Source organism: Pagrus pagrus (genome assembly GCF_965226575.1).
Source record: "Pagrus pagrus genome assembly, chromosome: 8".
Taxonomy (NCBI): Eukaryota; Metazoa; Chordata; class Actinopteri; order Spariformes; family Sparidae; genus Pagrus; species Pagrus pagrus.
In genome coordinates, this window is record NC_140192.1 from 1867584 (window position 1) to 1884038 (window position 16455).

General features: G+C 42.8%; 1 protein-coding gene across 1 annotated transcript; it reads right to left on the reverse strand.

Moving 5' to 3' along the window:
• Window positions 1–1552: 1552 nt before the first annotated feature.
• Window positions 1553–15498, reverse strand: cabp1a (calcium binding protein 1a). The gene is made up of 7 exons (XM_084360821.1): window positions 14546–15498; window positions 5789–5819; window positions 5452–5595; window positions 4400–4509; window positions 4237–4311; window positions 4082–4154; window positions 1553–3383 (listed from the first exon to the last, which is right to left on the reverse strand). The coding sequence occupies exons 1-7, from the start codon at window positions 15278–15280 to the stop codon at window positions 3358–3360; spliced, it is 1194 nt and encodes a 397-aa protein (XP_084216947.1). The 5' UTR covers window positions 15281–15498; the 3' UTR covers window positions 1553–3357.
• Between the last annotated feature and the right edge of the window lie 957 nt (window positions 15499–16455).

Sequence of the window (16455 nt, forward strand, 5' to 3'; positions counted from 1 at the left end):
GTCTAACACTGAATTGAATTTGTGTTATAATTATTGATATTCAGTGAAATAACTAAAATCTACGGAGCCCTGGAAGGGACAGGCCGAAACAAAAAAAGATATATTTTTATCATCTTTTTTTTTTCATCCTTTGATTTGTTTCCCCTAATGTCCCTTCCAGGGCTCCGTAGTAATCAAACAGTCAACAGATAACTTCACTAAAGGTCCACTTTGTCAAAAAAAGAAAAAAAAAGATATTTGAATCTCATTCCCAGCTCAAGTTCTGACGCTTTGTGGTGGCGGCTGACCCGACCTACAATCCCACCTAACGTCAGTATTTGACAAGTTGGAAATGAGACTCAAAAATCAGCTTTTTATTACAAATGTGACCTTTAAAGCTTATTTCTTAAATTCTTTCTCAATCAAAAAGAAAATCCTCTCCGTCACTTGTGTGTGAAAGTGCGAAATACTGACAGCAAGCCATCTCTCATCCTTAGTGTTTAGTGTTACAGTTTTAATTGTGTCAGCTGTGACATAAAATGACTGCAGTTGCTCAGTATGTAAGAAAAGCATGTAAACACAGTCTGTCACGTCCTAAATAATGCAAGACATTTGTTTAAGATGCAATTTATGAATACTGTGCAGCTATCTAATATATCTTCGTCTGCACAGTTAATAAAAACATTTTCAAAATCATACGATGGTCAAATCACAGAAGTTGCAGTTTTCTGATAAAGATTAAATGTGCAACATGTACGACCTGGCAGCGTCTTGAAACAAATAGCAGGCAGGATATCACCATAGTAACTGCTAGCTGCGTGGCTAACTCACAACATTGACAGGTAGCAGCAGTTAGCAGTCTGCACTGGGAGCTCAGAGTGGTATTAGAAGACATGACAGGCAAGGCTAGCTGATCAGCATGCTATCATGTCTTGTTATATGTCTCTGCAACGCAATAATTTATTACTTATTAGAGTTATTTCCTGAATTTTTAAAGTTCTTACATAATGCACTTTGAAATACATGAAGCACTATGTCGCTGCAGAGACGTCCTGACCTACAAATCTGGTTCTCCAGATGTAAGAAAACATGTTTGCTTGGTGCAGACACCAACAAATGTCACATCATCATATTTACTTCAGTAACAATAAAAAATTTCGATGCAAAAATGATAATTCCCACTGACCAGAATCAAATCTCAGTCATAATATCTGTTAAAATACTCGCAATAATCTTTATTGTACCATATCGTGCAGCCCTGCTCTTCAGTAATATGTGTAACTAGGTCAAATGATTATGTCTCTAGTAAAAAAATGCCATCAAAGCAAGTTATGAACATTTGATGAGCTGCACAGTGATGGCTCTGCAGCGTTGCAGCAGGTAAAGCTCACCCAGCCTGCAGTCTTAGCAGAGACACGTATGAATAATAGATAATCTAAGGAAGCTTGTCCTCAAGACATGCAGTGACAGCACACAGTGCTGTACCACTAATAACCATGACATGTTCGCATAGGGAGCAGTAAAGATGGAGACGTAAAGCATGAAATTTAAGATCTGTGGCAAAATAAACTGATAAAGTATCATTTAATGTTTAATTACAAACTGAAAACACAGAAAAAAGGAGCTCAAATGTAAACACCTTTTTTATTTTTCTACATTTACTTGGCGAAATATTTTGTTGACTTTATTAGACAAAAATGCAAATGTGCATACTGAATTTAATAAATTTTATCTCTTTGGCATGCATAAAAATTGCTTCGACTACACAGATGTGTGGAACGTTACCACAACTACAATCATAGTGACATGTTGACAAACAGAACAGGTAACAACACAATCAACAACCACTGTACACTTCACATACGTCGTTCCTACCGTACGATCTCAGACAGGGCAATGTGGATCGTCTAAAAACAGACATGTTGGTTAAAGGTGTCATTTGTAAGGAATGGCCAGAATTTGAAGCTAGCTACCTGCTACTCTGCTCTGGCTATCTTTGGCCAGCTCTGGCTAGCTCAGTTAGCCGTGGAGCTAAGTGGCCTGGACTGCAAACACAGATGACGAGGTCATTCGACATCTTACTTTGTGAATTAAGGGTTTTTTTTAATCAGAGGTGATTGTGGAAAGACAAAACAAGATTGTTTTGTTTCTGTCCAATTTAAACAAAGACGATGAGTTTGATGAACGAGGCTATTAAACTCATCGTGGTTCAGTAAAAGAGAGAAACTTGAATTCAGACGGTGTACGGTTGTATTTTCTGTTTAGCAAGGAAAAAAGGTTTCATAATATTTCCTTTCTTGACATTTTAGACTGAGTACCGAACTCGCTGCTTTTAAATCATCCAGCTGAAACTACTGTGGCTGTCAGACTATCACCTCTTGAAGTACAAAGTGGTATTACGAGACCTAACTGGCCGGGGCTAGTTGGTTAGCATGCTGTCTCTGTAACACAGTACAAAGACGTCTTTGACAGAACGTCAGCACTGCTGTCTCTTTACACTTGTTAATTATGTTCATTTTTGGGAGTTTTAAACTTAAATTCTGGCCAAATCTTACAAAATGCCCCTTTAAAGACTCTCTACAAACCTGTGAGCACTGACAGTCTGTAAACCAAACCACAGCAGGCCGGTGTCAGTGGAGACTTTGGTTCTCTGGATTTGAGCTTTAAAAGAAAGCCGTGCATCATCTCTGTGAATATTGTCTGAACTGCCCTCGATCTACGTCTGTAGTGAACAACGTATATGAAGTGGTTTTCATTGAGTTCTTCGTCTTCGTTGCATGTAGTTGTCAGACAGTGATGCTTTTTATCGGACTGGACTGGCACAGTGACGGATCACAGATGGTCACACAGTTACAATGGAGGTGTTATATTGCCACATGGGTTCCTGGTCGGAGCACCAATGTCACACGAAGGACGTTCCACTAACACTTTCTAATATAACACACACTGTGTGACAACACACGACACGTTCAACACTGCACTGACCTTTTACATCTTTTCTACAGACGCTCAACTCTCTCATCTCGACTCTGTTGTACATCAAAGGCGACATTTTTGCGAGACACATTATTTTACCATGTAGAGGATGAGACGAGACACCAGCGATCTATCCACACAGGAAGTTATTTAGTGAGAATTAAAGTGCAAAAACATAAGCTGGACAATCATCCGCTAGGCTACAGCAAATTCTGCCTCGGTTGAACTGGAGACTTTTCAGGAAGAACACTTATTGATTGAAAGTGTGAGGTGACTCCTCGCGCCGTAACATTCAAGGAGTTTTAATTCCAGTGTCATTCAGATTCGGGTGGCTCAGAGATCGTAGCGCGTCCTCGCAGAGGAGGACGCGGCTTCACATTCAGGGCCGATCATTTCATGATCTTAGCGAGACATCATTCGTACAAACTCTGTGAAAAGAGAGGAGATAACGACAAAATGGACTGAAGTCGGCAGCATAGCTTAAAGGAACAGTTCACCCAAAAGATTTAAATGTATCCATCAGCTCCTCCCCGCCATGCTGATGGAAAGTCAGGTGAAGTTTCGTAGTCTGCACTAAAACAGCTCGTCCAAGTCTCTGGAGGCACTGAGATCCCAAATTGATTTATAAAAGACGTTATTTACAAATTTTCAAATCAGTTTGGGATCTCAGGGCTTCAGGAGATGATTTTGGTTGTTTTTCAGTCCCCAGCTACTTCAGTTGTTTGCGAGAATGCTGCAACTCTCCAGAAATGTTTGGTCTGAGAAACTTCACCTGACTTTCATCAGCATGGAGGGAGGAGATGATGACTCCATAAATCCGCTTAGAAATCCTTAAAAAAAAGACGCTCCTTACATGTGCAGAACCTGCCTGAGAAAAATCATGTTTTTAAGTTTTCTTCAGTGCCAATCCAGTTATGTTGTCTGTACGTCCACAGGTTCACTGCAAACAGGAACTACTAATCAAACATTTGGCAAAGTTTTATTGGCGTTTTGGAGAAGTTTTTCTCCAACCCTAAAGCTTTTGCTGTGAGAGTGTGTAGAAATGTTTTGGGAGTCGATAATGACTGAATTTGCATTTCTGGGTGAACCGTTCCTTTAAATAAATAGTTTATATAAGATGATTTACCTTCAAAGTCAACAAGCCCGTCACCATTTAAGTCAACATCCCTCAGGATATCTTCTACTTCCTTCAGACCCACCTGGGAACAAAAGTTTTGGTTGTTATTCACACAAGAACTCTGCAGAGACTTTCTGTTCTCACACTCTGATCTGAATTCTCACCTGTTGGCCCAACAACTTCCTCATCGCATCTCGCAGCTCAGATGTGCTTATAGCACCATCTCCATTAGTGTCAAACTGAGAACAAAAAGAAGAACATCAAGTAAAAATGTTCAAAACAGGAGCAGAGATAAACAAGGCAGTTATATCCATTTGGATCTCTTACCTCTCTAAATGCATCTTTTAGCTCTTTTATTCCAATCATGTCTGCAGTTTCAGCGAGGAGTTTCGGGCCCATCAACTCTACGAAGTCCTCAAAATCAACATGACCTCCCACTGAAGAAAGAGAGATTATGAAACTGAGATTATAAAGGCTTGGCTCAGAACTGGTATTAACGTGTGCCTCAAGTGACCACTTGTGATTTGATCTCACATCCTCGCTCTGCATGCAAATAAACTCATACATCACTGGAACAAACACACACACACAATGTTTTTCACACAAAGACAGAAAGAAGTTCATGTAGATTATTTGCTGAATTTACAAGAAGGCCCAAATAATGAAGAATTTGTCAGAGACAGCGTTTCACAAACTTTATAAAGTTTCAACTCACTAAATTGAGCGTTTTTTAAAGGGAGTCTGGTGATTTTCTCCACTAGGAGCCTGTATTGGTTACTGTTTCCTGTATTTTTAAAATGTGACATGTTTAGATCAATAAAATGTTTCTTCTTTCATAAATTGAGTGTAAATGGTGAAATCAGTGTAAACAGTGTGTTCAAACAGCTGCTAAATGTTGGCAGGTAAGACTTTAGCACTTTAGACACAGAAGCAGACAGGCTGGTACAGCCATGCTGCCACAAACTGACACTTTTTACAAGGAAACACACAACTTACTGTTTTCATTTAATGCTGAATTTACAAGGAGACAATGATTCAGAATCTGTCAAATTTGTTTCTTAAAGTTTCTCCTCATGAAACAACTCTTAAAATTGCGTAATTTGCAAAGGGAGTCTGGTGATATTGTTGTTACTGTTTCTTGTGTCACAGAGGATGTCAGTTGAGAAGGCGGTCCTTACATGTGGCTCAGGACACATGTGCGTATACAATGCTCAAAGAATGGGGTCACATGCGGCCCAGACCACATCTGATGTCGACTGTGTCCTCAGTGTATCTTGGGGACATTCACACCTGTACCTAAAGCTGTCCGCAGTCAGGACGCATGTTAATATCAGGTCTGATCGGGGCCGTATAAATAGATGAGACAGTGAGATCCTTACAGTTCATGTTTATCTGTTGGCTCAGTTCGATCAGCTCCATCTCTGTTGGCATGTATCCCATCGTTCTCATACAGTTTCCGAGGTCTTTACAGCTGATGAAACCGTCCTTGTCCTTATCAAACTCTTTGAAAGCGTCCCGCAACTCTGTCGAGCAAAAATAGAAATATCATTAGGAACTGAAACACATGACTCTAATTTTACTTACGTGTTCTTTTCATTTAATTTGACCTTCATATTTTTTCTGTAAAGCACTTTGACAAAAATGTTGCTCGACCAATTTAAAGTAAATTAAGTTTGGTTTCTTAACGTCAGTAAAAAAAATAAAAGACGAACTTACCGTCCATTTCTTCTGGCCGCAGCTCTCTGTCCTGTTAAGAAGAAACATTTAATCATTGGTCAGTACAAACACGGCCGAACAGATGTAACAAACACAATCTGTTTGAGCTGCATGTAAACACACCGCTGACAGCGCTGTGACCTGAATGATGCCCAAACCTAAATCAGCGAGCATCTCCATAACGATCTTTCTGATGAATTTAAGGACGTCTAACGGTATCAGATGTTCACGGCAGACTGAAACTATCTCACATGACGATAACACCACCAAGTATAAATAGGCTGATTCCAAAGAAGCATTGCTGGGAACCATAACCACAGAGTTCACAGAAGAATGCAACTGTTTCTATTTTTTCAGCGTTAGCTTACAATGAGTGCAACCTTTAAAGGGCAGAGAGAGAGGCAGACATATCCCAGAACCCTCAGGGGTTAACAGCAGGCGCAGTGTGAAGTCTAAACACAACACTGAGTGTTGACGTCAGGCCCGAAACAACTGTCTGACCGGAACCACTGACATGGAAAACACAGGAGGCACATGAAGCCCAGGGGGAGCAGAACCAGCCAATCCAACATGTGTGCATCATCAGCACATCTGTCAGCTCGTCAGCCGTCATCTCTCACACTGACACGTCCCAGGAGAGATCAATTTACTCAGGTCACTGCGCAGAAAACCTTTATTACTACACAAAGTACACAATATTGAGGCGGTTCACCTGCCATCGCTGTTACTAATTGATCAGTAATCATATAACAGCGCAGACAAGATGGCTGTTCAGTCCTGGCATCAACATCTGTCCTGAGTGATAAGATCACAGGTAGACCGCTCTAAGTAGGCAAATTACATGTATGGACTCTCTTAACCCGCCAATGTTAGCAGCAGGAGTCGTAACCACAATATCACCAAACTCCATTAACAAATCACACAATTTTAAGATTTGTTTCATGAGGAGAAACTTAAACTTTGTGAAACAGATACGACAGATTCTGAATCATTGTCTCCTTGTTGTAAATTCAGCATTAAAAGAAAACAGTAAGTTGTTTGTTTCCTTGTAAAAAGTGTCAGTTTGTGGCAGCATGGCTGTACCAGCCTGTCTGCTTCTGTGTCTAAAGTGCTAAAGTCTTACCTGCCAACATTTAGCAGCTGTTTGAACACACTGTTTACACTGATTTCACCATTTACACTCAATTTATGAAAGAAGAAACATTTTATTGATCTAAACATGTCACATGTTACAGATACACTAAACAGTAACCAGTATAGGCTACTTCTGGAGAAAGTCACCAGACTCCATTTAACTACTAAGCTTCAGAGGTGCAGGTAGAAAGAGTTTGTCACCTTTGCATTTCCAGTCTAACCGGCTGCTGTTTACGTATTTAACTGACAGACATGAGAGTCGTATCTCTCTTTTCATCTAACTCTTGGCAAGAAAGAAAGGAAGTGTCAAAATATTTGTTTAATATTTTGTGCATTCACTGTATACAACACATATGTGTTTCTGTGTGAGCCTCATCTTATCTTAAAGTATCTCATCTTTTCCAAACCTGTGTGTTCCTCACTGACAGATGGCAACATACCAGTCGAAAGCAGCAGGAGTGGAAATAGTGAAAATATAATGAAAGTATAGCAGAGTACTAAACACAGATGTAGATGAAAATGGATGTTTGTCCAGACTTACGTACAGCCTGCCTGCACGTGGCCATGCCATTTCTCAGGAAGACACAGGTTTGCCCCAGTATGTTGGTGACGAGGACACAGTTTTGTGTCACGGAAACAATGGACTCCTGATAAGGCCTCAGATACCCTGCCTGGCCCATCTCCTCACAGGACAGCACCCCTCTGAACCTCCGCTCAGCATCCTGGAGCATCTTCAGAGGGGTGCAGAGACAGTGTTAGAGAGCTGCAGCAGCCTCAGAGCAGAGCGGTGTGAAGATACAAGCTGAGAGAAGAGTCAGTGTAGACGATGTCAGGGCTGCTACAGTCGAGCCTGCAGGCCAACGTTTGCTCGCCATGAGGTCGGGTTTGGCCCAACAGTGATAATAATATCCCACAGTATAATAATGTTTATGCTGTTTCATTTAGGCCTGGGTGATAAGATGATAGCAAGATGTATCAGTGATAAACACGTCATTGATAGCAATAAGAAAACAGTTTGATAAAATGTTTGATAGTTTGCTGTGAATGCATGAAATGAAAGCTAATGGAGAGCACATAACGAATACATATCGTTCATATCGCATGAACGGCCGATCACTTAACAGGTGTGTAGCTCGGTTGCAACGTCGTCATGTGAATTAGAAAAACAGTTCACAGCTCTCACAAGACCAGCAGTCCTCCGCCTGTAAACTGTTAACTCACACAGTAGCTCTGGCAACGTTTCTTGCGTTCTGATATGGCATTTTATGAGTTGTTGTTTCGCTGGTAAACACACCGACCTCTACGGCCTCTGTCCCGGGCATCTGCTGCTCCTCCCAGCATCACTCATCCTCCGCTGCCGCTCTTTGCTGCAGGAATAGCGGACAGGATGGCTGTTGTGGCTAACAAGCCCAGAGACACTGCAACTACGACAGCCATAGTGGTTGGTGTGTTTACCGGGGCAACTACGACTCACAATCTGCAGGATCAACTCTGCCGCTGATTGTTTGTTTTGAAAACTAAGCGTGAGAAAAACACAAGCACAACACATTATCACCAGAGTGACACAATGAGTGCTGGCGGAGAGGACAGGTCAGCTCGCCTGTATGTTTATTTATTTTATTGAATTTTATTTGTGTGTTTTTCTTTGTTGTGACATACAAATTATAACCTGTGTTCCTTGATAAAGTGATTATATTCAACCTGGTCTTTAAAAATGATCAACAAGTATCGTTATCGACTGATGTGAAACGTATCACCCAGGCCTAGTTTCATTTTTGAGAAGTAAAATTGGTTTATTATTAATTATTATTTTCTTAATTTGAGCAAGATGGGCTCAAAGACGAGTGACACTTTGTGCAGTAGGAGAATTAAGGGAACTTGATATCCAAGTACTATTTTGCATCTTAGGTGGCCCACATTTAAAGAGGAGTTTCAGTATTCTTAGACCTGGGCCCAATACATTCATGAGTCCTACTTCCCAAAAAGTTTTGCAATCAGTTGAGTAGATCGTCTCAGAAGGCAGGCGTGACATGGCTGCAACGATCTCAGGCTGTCAGTGGCAAAAACAAGAACTTACAGTGGATTTAACTCAGATGATCAATTTGCAAAAGGATTATGTTGCAGCCGTTGCAGACGTGTCGCGGCCGCCAGCTGAGAAGATCTTCTGGACTGATTCCAAAACTTTTGTTGGAAGTATGAATCATTTACACACAAACACATGTAAATACAGGACCCAGGTTTTAAAATACCACCCTGCTCTATATTCTTGGATCAAGCAATAGATCAAAATGTGAAATACAGAATCTGCTTCTCTGTATTATGCATGTGTGCTTGTTTGTGTGGGAGAGAAACAATGTTGAAAATATGAAAACACGTCAGAAAGGTAAACGCATCAATAAAGCAGCACGGTGCCAACTTTCCATTCATCGTTCATAACAGTTTACGTGCCACGTTGTAGGGACTGGCACCTCACTCCTATACACTGTCACAGGAACAGTAAACACACTCAGACGCAGAGAAAAGACGAGCTGAAGCACCCGCGAACAGCCTGCATTATGTAATAAAGACAATGTGAGCAGATTTTGTTCTGCGGGACGTGCAATGCTTTTCAGAAAATAGCTCCTTTTTTGCACACTGAAGGTCTGCCAAAGTCTGAAGCCACTCATCTGACATACTGTACATGTTTAACAGGAGGAGTGCAGCTTCAGAGTAAGTTCAAACTTCTGGTCTAATATTACTGTGATTTTTTGCAAAGGCATGTTCAACAAAAACATCACATAACCTTCAGATAAAAAAGTCGTACATCTTCTCGAGTTTCCATGTGAGTTTGTGCACAAAACTATGCAACATTATAAACAAAATTTCAGAGAAAAACACTTTGCATCACAGTGGAAACAATCCTACCGTCCTCAGGGGCCAGTCGAAGCAGTTTCCCATACCAAAAGAGAAAAGAGGCACCAAAAAGGACCATGAGGACCTTCTCTCTGTTATGTTTGCAGTTTGGATTCTGAGAGGAGTGCAAACTCTGGTTACAGCAAGACCCATGAAGACCGGGATGCTAACTTACAGCCGGTTGAAAAACAAGTGAAGTGCACGGTGCTGAACTGTCGGCAGTAAACGATAAAAGCAACAGTGAGACGAAAGAAAGAGTGAGGGAGGGAAACTTAAAGAGAGAGGGAAGAAGAGAAGTATATGCCTATTAAAGGAGAAGATGGCGAAACACGGTGTGACATGTTTCACACAACTGTCACACTGACCAAACTGTTATAGTTATCTGTGACCATAACAGACAATTGACACAGATTCACAGGCAGCAAACATCTAACTATAAAGCCAGAGATCACTGTCTGTCTGTCCGTCTGTCTGTTATTCATATATCTGGAGAACCGTTCATCTGATCTCCTTCACACTTGGCAGCTTCTTTGAAGAGGATCCAAGAGAGTGCAGCGTCGAATTTGGTGCAATTTGGACACGCGGGACTCGTTCAATTTGAATACAATTTGATAAATGGGGAAGTAGATGTAAACAAAATGGAGATTAGCGTGGTGCAACAACTTGCTGTTGTAATGCAAACAAAAAGCAGAAGGTCAACACAGGGTTTCTTCTTCGGAGGGAACTGGAGGTGAGATTTTAAGGGTCTGTCAACAGTAGTACGCTAGCTAACGTTAGCTGCAAGGGCTAGACCGTCAGCTGCTCCGGGAAGCCTCTCTCATTGGTTGTTGTGGATGTAATCATCTAGATTTTACATCATAAATATCAAACATCTTTTACGTTACCTCGGCGCCACTGATGAGTCAGTGAGCATCTGTAAACCTCACATCACCAGATCATCTGTGCCAAAGAGCATGTTTTGTCAGAATAAACAAGAGGAATGGGATGCGGCGTGTCAGCGCTCCTGCAGGAAAATGTACTCTTAACAAATGTGCACCTGACAGGTGACCTGTGCTTCAGGGTCGCACTCGTAGTTTGAGGTGTTTGCTCAAATCTGTAGCAGACAAATGTACAAGAACACTGTGTGATGACCTATTTCCAGTCCGACTGTGCTCCTCAGCTGCACTCTCACACTCCAGTGCGTGACTAATTTATCAATTTCAAACCTTGAGATTACATTTTAATTCTTATATCACACTTCCTGTAATACTCTGTGTTTCTGCATGTGCTATGGCTGGTGTATGGCCTTAAAATAGTGATTTTTACTGATGATTTCTAGGTTATGTCATGATATATCATCAGATTATCAGTGTGCAGACTGTGTACTGCACACTGTGTGTGTACACTGTGTTGTCTCTCTATTGGAAGATAATATATACTCAAAACATGAGTGTAGTGAGGTGGAGAGAGTATGTAACCATGAAAAGTGCAAAAAAAACTATTCCACAGATGAATAAACGATCCAAAAGGCTTAACATCCTCGTTAGATTACTCGCACAATATTATCATATGTGTATCATTAGCACAATATTAATATTTTATTTTTAATCTCAAGATTATCGTCAGCTCTGTATATTGTGAAACCAGCCCATCCTCATCAGAAAAACTACTATGTAGCAGCTTTTACGACCCTTAATTTATGTTTCTTGTTAGAAGGCGACCTCTGGTGGCTGTAGTAATTATTACAGCTGCAAAGGAGGAAGTGAGGAGAAGAAATATAAGTAAAAGTCCGTATAAGGCCGAGGTTGAGGACGGACAGTTGTGTTGAACGAGGAAAGCTGTTTGTGTTCAGTGTGAAACCAAAAAGTCAACGGTGAGTTACAAAGTTATTTTAACCCAAACTGCAATGTTTTCCTAAACTTAACCAAGTAGCTTTCTTGTGTAAAATTAACCAAACTGCGAGCAACTTCGTGCGGGGGAATTGGAAAATATGGATTTCGGCCTGTGGGATCGTACGCTTAACCAATGAAATCCTTTGTTTCATGTCCGAAAATAGAACACGGCACCGCGGAAATATGCACTGGACCATGCACCGATGCATAATATACATAGTTTTCATGAGGAAAAATCGGATGCAGATTTTCCATATTGTTGCTTTTAATCATTACACATGATAAATATCTCAGTATTTTGAAATCCCCTCAAAAGTACTTCATAAATGCTCCAACTGGGCGACAAAATACTGATCGTCAGACGAGAAAATCTACACTGAATTGATTCAAATCATTGTTACAAGACGTCTTTGTGTCGATTGGTTATCATTAATGTGAGTGAACAAAAATAATGAGTTCATCAAGTGTCTATTCTAGGGCCTCCTCTTATGTGGACGGCACATAAATCTGCATAACAGGAGCCATGTTTCCATAAAAGGTCAAGCAGATTTTAAGCAAATCTTTGAAAGTTTGCAGAAATTAAAAACAAAACAAAATTCGAATCTGGTGCCTTTCCATAAACTGTTTCGGCTACATAAAGTGTAACTTCGTCAGAGGATGACGCGGTGTAGGTGATGTGGAAGTAAACAGAGGCTAGAGGTAAACAAACCAGGAGACAAGCTGGACAGAGGTCTTCAGGAGTTTATTCCCATAGGGCGAGTTGTCATTGTTCTTGCATGCCAGTTAGCATCGGCCGTGGTGCACGCTGTCCAGAGACGACGAAGAAATGTAATAGTTACAATGCAGACAGGAAACAGCTGATGAGTCATGTGAGCTGTATGTTTGCTGCGTCAGAGTTTATTCTGCAAATCTGTTTCCATCAAACATTTTGAACATTGACTCTGATTCACAAAAAACAAATAACACCTCAAGCGATGGAAACACGGCTAGTGTTTCAAGACAAGGACGTCTTTGTGTCGACCGGTAATCATGAATGTGAGTGAACAAAAATCACAGTGTCTTTTATAAGGCCTCTTCTATTCAACATCTAAATGCTCCCTCTTGCTCGGATTAAGAAATCTCATCTGCATTACAGTGTCACCACATGACCACAATTTACAACTGGACGCAGAGAAATTGTTGTGTTTGGCCTTAAACAGAAAGATTAAGAGTCCTATCACAGTAAAACCAGCAGGTGATATGACGGGCGATGAGGCAGGATGCCATCCCTCTTGGTAACCTGCCGTCCCCCCGCTCCTCTTCCCCTGTAGGAGCAGAGAGAGTGCAGGGACAGAGGGGCTATTGAGTCGAATATGTGAGTCTGGTCTGTCCGACTCATTGATCCTTTATCTGACCGAGGTTTGTGACAGTTAGACTAATGGACCTGAAATGAATGAAACGAACGAGTCCATCCCTCCCAAACAGGACGAGATACAGCCTCACACCACGGTGAGGATGTGATGTGGATATCAGGCCCAGCTGCAGCGCGTGCTGTTGTTTTTCTTGCCTCACACCCACCACACATCATCCTCTGCCCTCTGCGGGAAACACAAGGTCACTCTGACCTCCAGCAGCCTCATGACACAGACGTGTAGAGGATCTGTATCCACGTGTTACTGTTACATTTACATCTACATGCATGTTTTTAATCTGCAGGACGACGACTGTAAAATCTAGTTAGTGAGGTTGGAAGACCTCCAGTGATTCTCATCTACCTGATCACCATCTGCTCCCTTCCAGCCTCACTACTACTCGCAGCACTTTGACTGCTCTGCCCAGACAAAATGCCAGAGGCGGAGAGCGTCTTCCTTCAACCCATTTGTTAGGTTTTTCAGCCTGTCACTGAACTCCTCTCCATCTCGCTGTCTCATCGAAGACCCCTTCTTCAGGTCACGCTAATGTTTTCACAGAGCTGCTGGGCCGTCGCTCTGACTCACAGGTTATTTGTAGACTGGACTTTTCATACTACAAGCGCAGGAAGGTTTCTCTCTGGGAAGAGGCACGGCGGGAGACTGTTTTTTTACATAAATCACCTCCTGATTCACGATCAGATTAAACCCGATAGGGAAGGAAGAGTCTGAAAATGCTCTCACCAAACAGAAAACCACCTGAGCTCTTCTTCTTTTATGTAAATATGTTTCGGGCCCAGAATAGAAACTCCATCAGCAGCAGGAACATCAGAGTGATTTCCTTCAACAATCACTGCAGAGCTTCTGATTGAATAATGCAGGAACATGAAGACAAATCCTCACCTCACATTAGCACATCACAGATCTCCTGTGTGTGTGTGTGTGTGTGTGTGTGTAGTAGAACATTTCATCCACTTCAGCGAGGCAGGACGGGCTGATTGAGGAGGTCTGTAGGAGGTGCTGCTGTATTTACAACTTACATAAGAAAATGAATGTGTAGAGGAAGTGTTTCCCTCTATAGTCCGTCCAGATATGACAGTGTTTGCAGACGCATCACAGAGCACATCAGCGTGTATTGATTGTAAACAGGACGTCAGTGGAGCCAGGAGCCACAGTTAACTGCTTCATATCTGAGTGGAAACACTCACAACAACCCTCTGTTATCTGAGAGGAGCAGTGGATCAACGGATTAGATGTTTTACAGAGATTCTCATGTCTGTCGGTCACTCTCCTCCCAGAGGAGACTCTCACATGAAGCCTCACATGAAACATAAACTCTGGCTCAGGTTTGGGAAGTCACAGCCTGTCAGGGGCCACACAATCCCCATGAGCACCTCTGCTGCTCGTCACAACACAACTCCTCAGATGAATTCAGAGAGACTCTTACATCTCCGTGTGTTTCGGGGCCTTACCTGTCCAAACAGTGAGTTGAGGATGGTGCGTAAGTTGATATCAGACGCAGAGGAAGCAGCGCTGGACCTCCGGGAGCGCCTGGAGGACCTGCTGGACAGCGGCACCAGGGAGCATGAGGACGGGGATGGACTGCTGCCCTGACCCCCGCTGTGAGCCAGGCTGGCCCCTTTGTGGTCCCTCGGCTCGCAGAGGGGAGCCCGGTCGTCGGTGCTGTCCGACAGAGAGGGCACCCTGGGGACCGGGCGGGATCGCCGGGGATGCTCGGGTTCAGGAGGTCCTGCCGCCGCCGGCGGACGCTCCTCCCGGTGGGTCTTCCTGCGGTGGTGGTGCCGGTGTGTGGGTTTGGAGGACCTGCAGCGCTCCCTCACACCTCGGCCCGCCTCGCCGTTCGGCTCGGGCGGGTCGGGAACTTGGCCGTGGGGGGCGTGTGACTTGCACTTGCCCCGTGTGGCTGCATTGTGACTGTCCTGGCTGCCGATGAGTGACGGGTGGCACAGAGGTCTCCGGGCGCTGATGTCGCACTCGGCCGACCAGAAGGACTCCTCGGCTCTGCTGCTGCTGCTCTGGAGTGCGGCGGGACGGTGGTGGTGCTGGTGCTGGTGCTGGTGCTGATGGTGGTGCTGACTTCTCCGGCTGTCTGCGGTTCGGTCCGGGAGGTGAGCGGGTCTCCTCGCCGCCGAGGAGGATTTCAGTAAAGATGTCGTGGATTCCGATTTTGGGAAGGAGGAGCTCATCGCTGCGGATCTGTCGGGCTCATCGTCGACATCATTCCCCGTCTTCTGTCCATGGTCGACCCATAGCACGGCGGAGCTGCCCGCGTGAGTTCGGCTACATCCAGCAGCTGATTGGTGTGCGGCAGCGCGCGCAGACGGCGGAACAGAGGGGCACACACGCGCTGCGGAGCGCGTCACCTTTCCATTGATGTGGACGACAGGGGCGGATCCACGTTATTATCATGCGGGGGGCACCGGGGGGCACCCGGAGGGGAGGGCGGCAGTGAAGGCCACAGACCTCTGTCCAACATTTACACATCTACAGGAACCACCGGAAATATTTATATTATTTTAATTCATTATTTATTCTGTTGTATCTATATTTTACTGTTTGTTTTTGATCAATTTCTAAGTGTTGTATTTTACTTATTGTCGTTTTTATCTTTTCATTTTATCTTCCATTATTTTCACGACTCATATTTTATTGCTGTTGGTGCACTACTCTCCAAATCCATGTGTTTTCTTAATATCCCACGATCCCAATCACTTTGAATCACATTTTGATCAGTTGGAAAGGTGCTTTATAAATAAAGTTTGATTGATAATTGGAAACGTGTTCGTCGTGCTTTAGTCGGCTACATGAACTCTCTCACTGTGTAATGAAACATATGATCTTTATTTCGCACCATGACCGTCAACACTGATATTCTCATCAACACATTGCTCTTTTAGGATTTTTTATGTCAATTTAAATTTGGAAAAAATATGATTTCTGTGGCTGACGGGTCTTATTTTGTCAGGTCCAAACCATAAGAGTGTTTCCAAAGACATTTTATCCTGTACTCACACTACACCTGGTGCTTTTCTGTCTCAGAATAAAAAAAACAGTCCTTGTTTCATTTCTGTTTATAATTATTTGATTGTGATAAACTCAACGTTTGTTCTTTAATATGTGTTTCTGAAAGGAACAATACAACCCATCAGGACCCATCAGGGACCCAGTCACAGTTGAAAAATATGCCTCATACAGAACCAGAGCTGCAAATTACAACAATTTCTTTAATTGATAGTCTGCTGCTGTAACAACCAGTTATCGGTTAATCATTAATACGATTGTTACATGTTCAGTGCAAAATAAGAGTCGGCTACATCAGGAATTTAAAGAACAGATAAAGTTTATACCAAGACACTTGAAT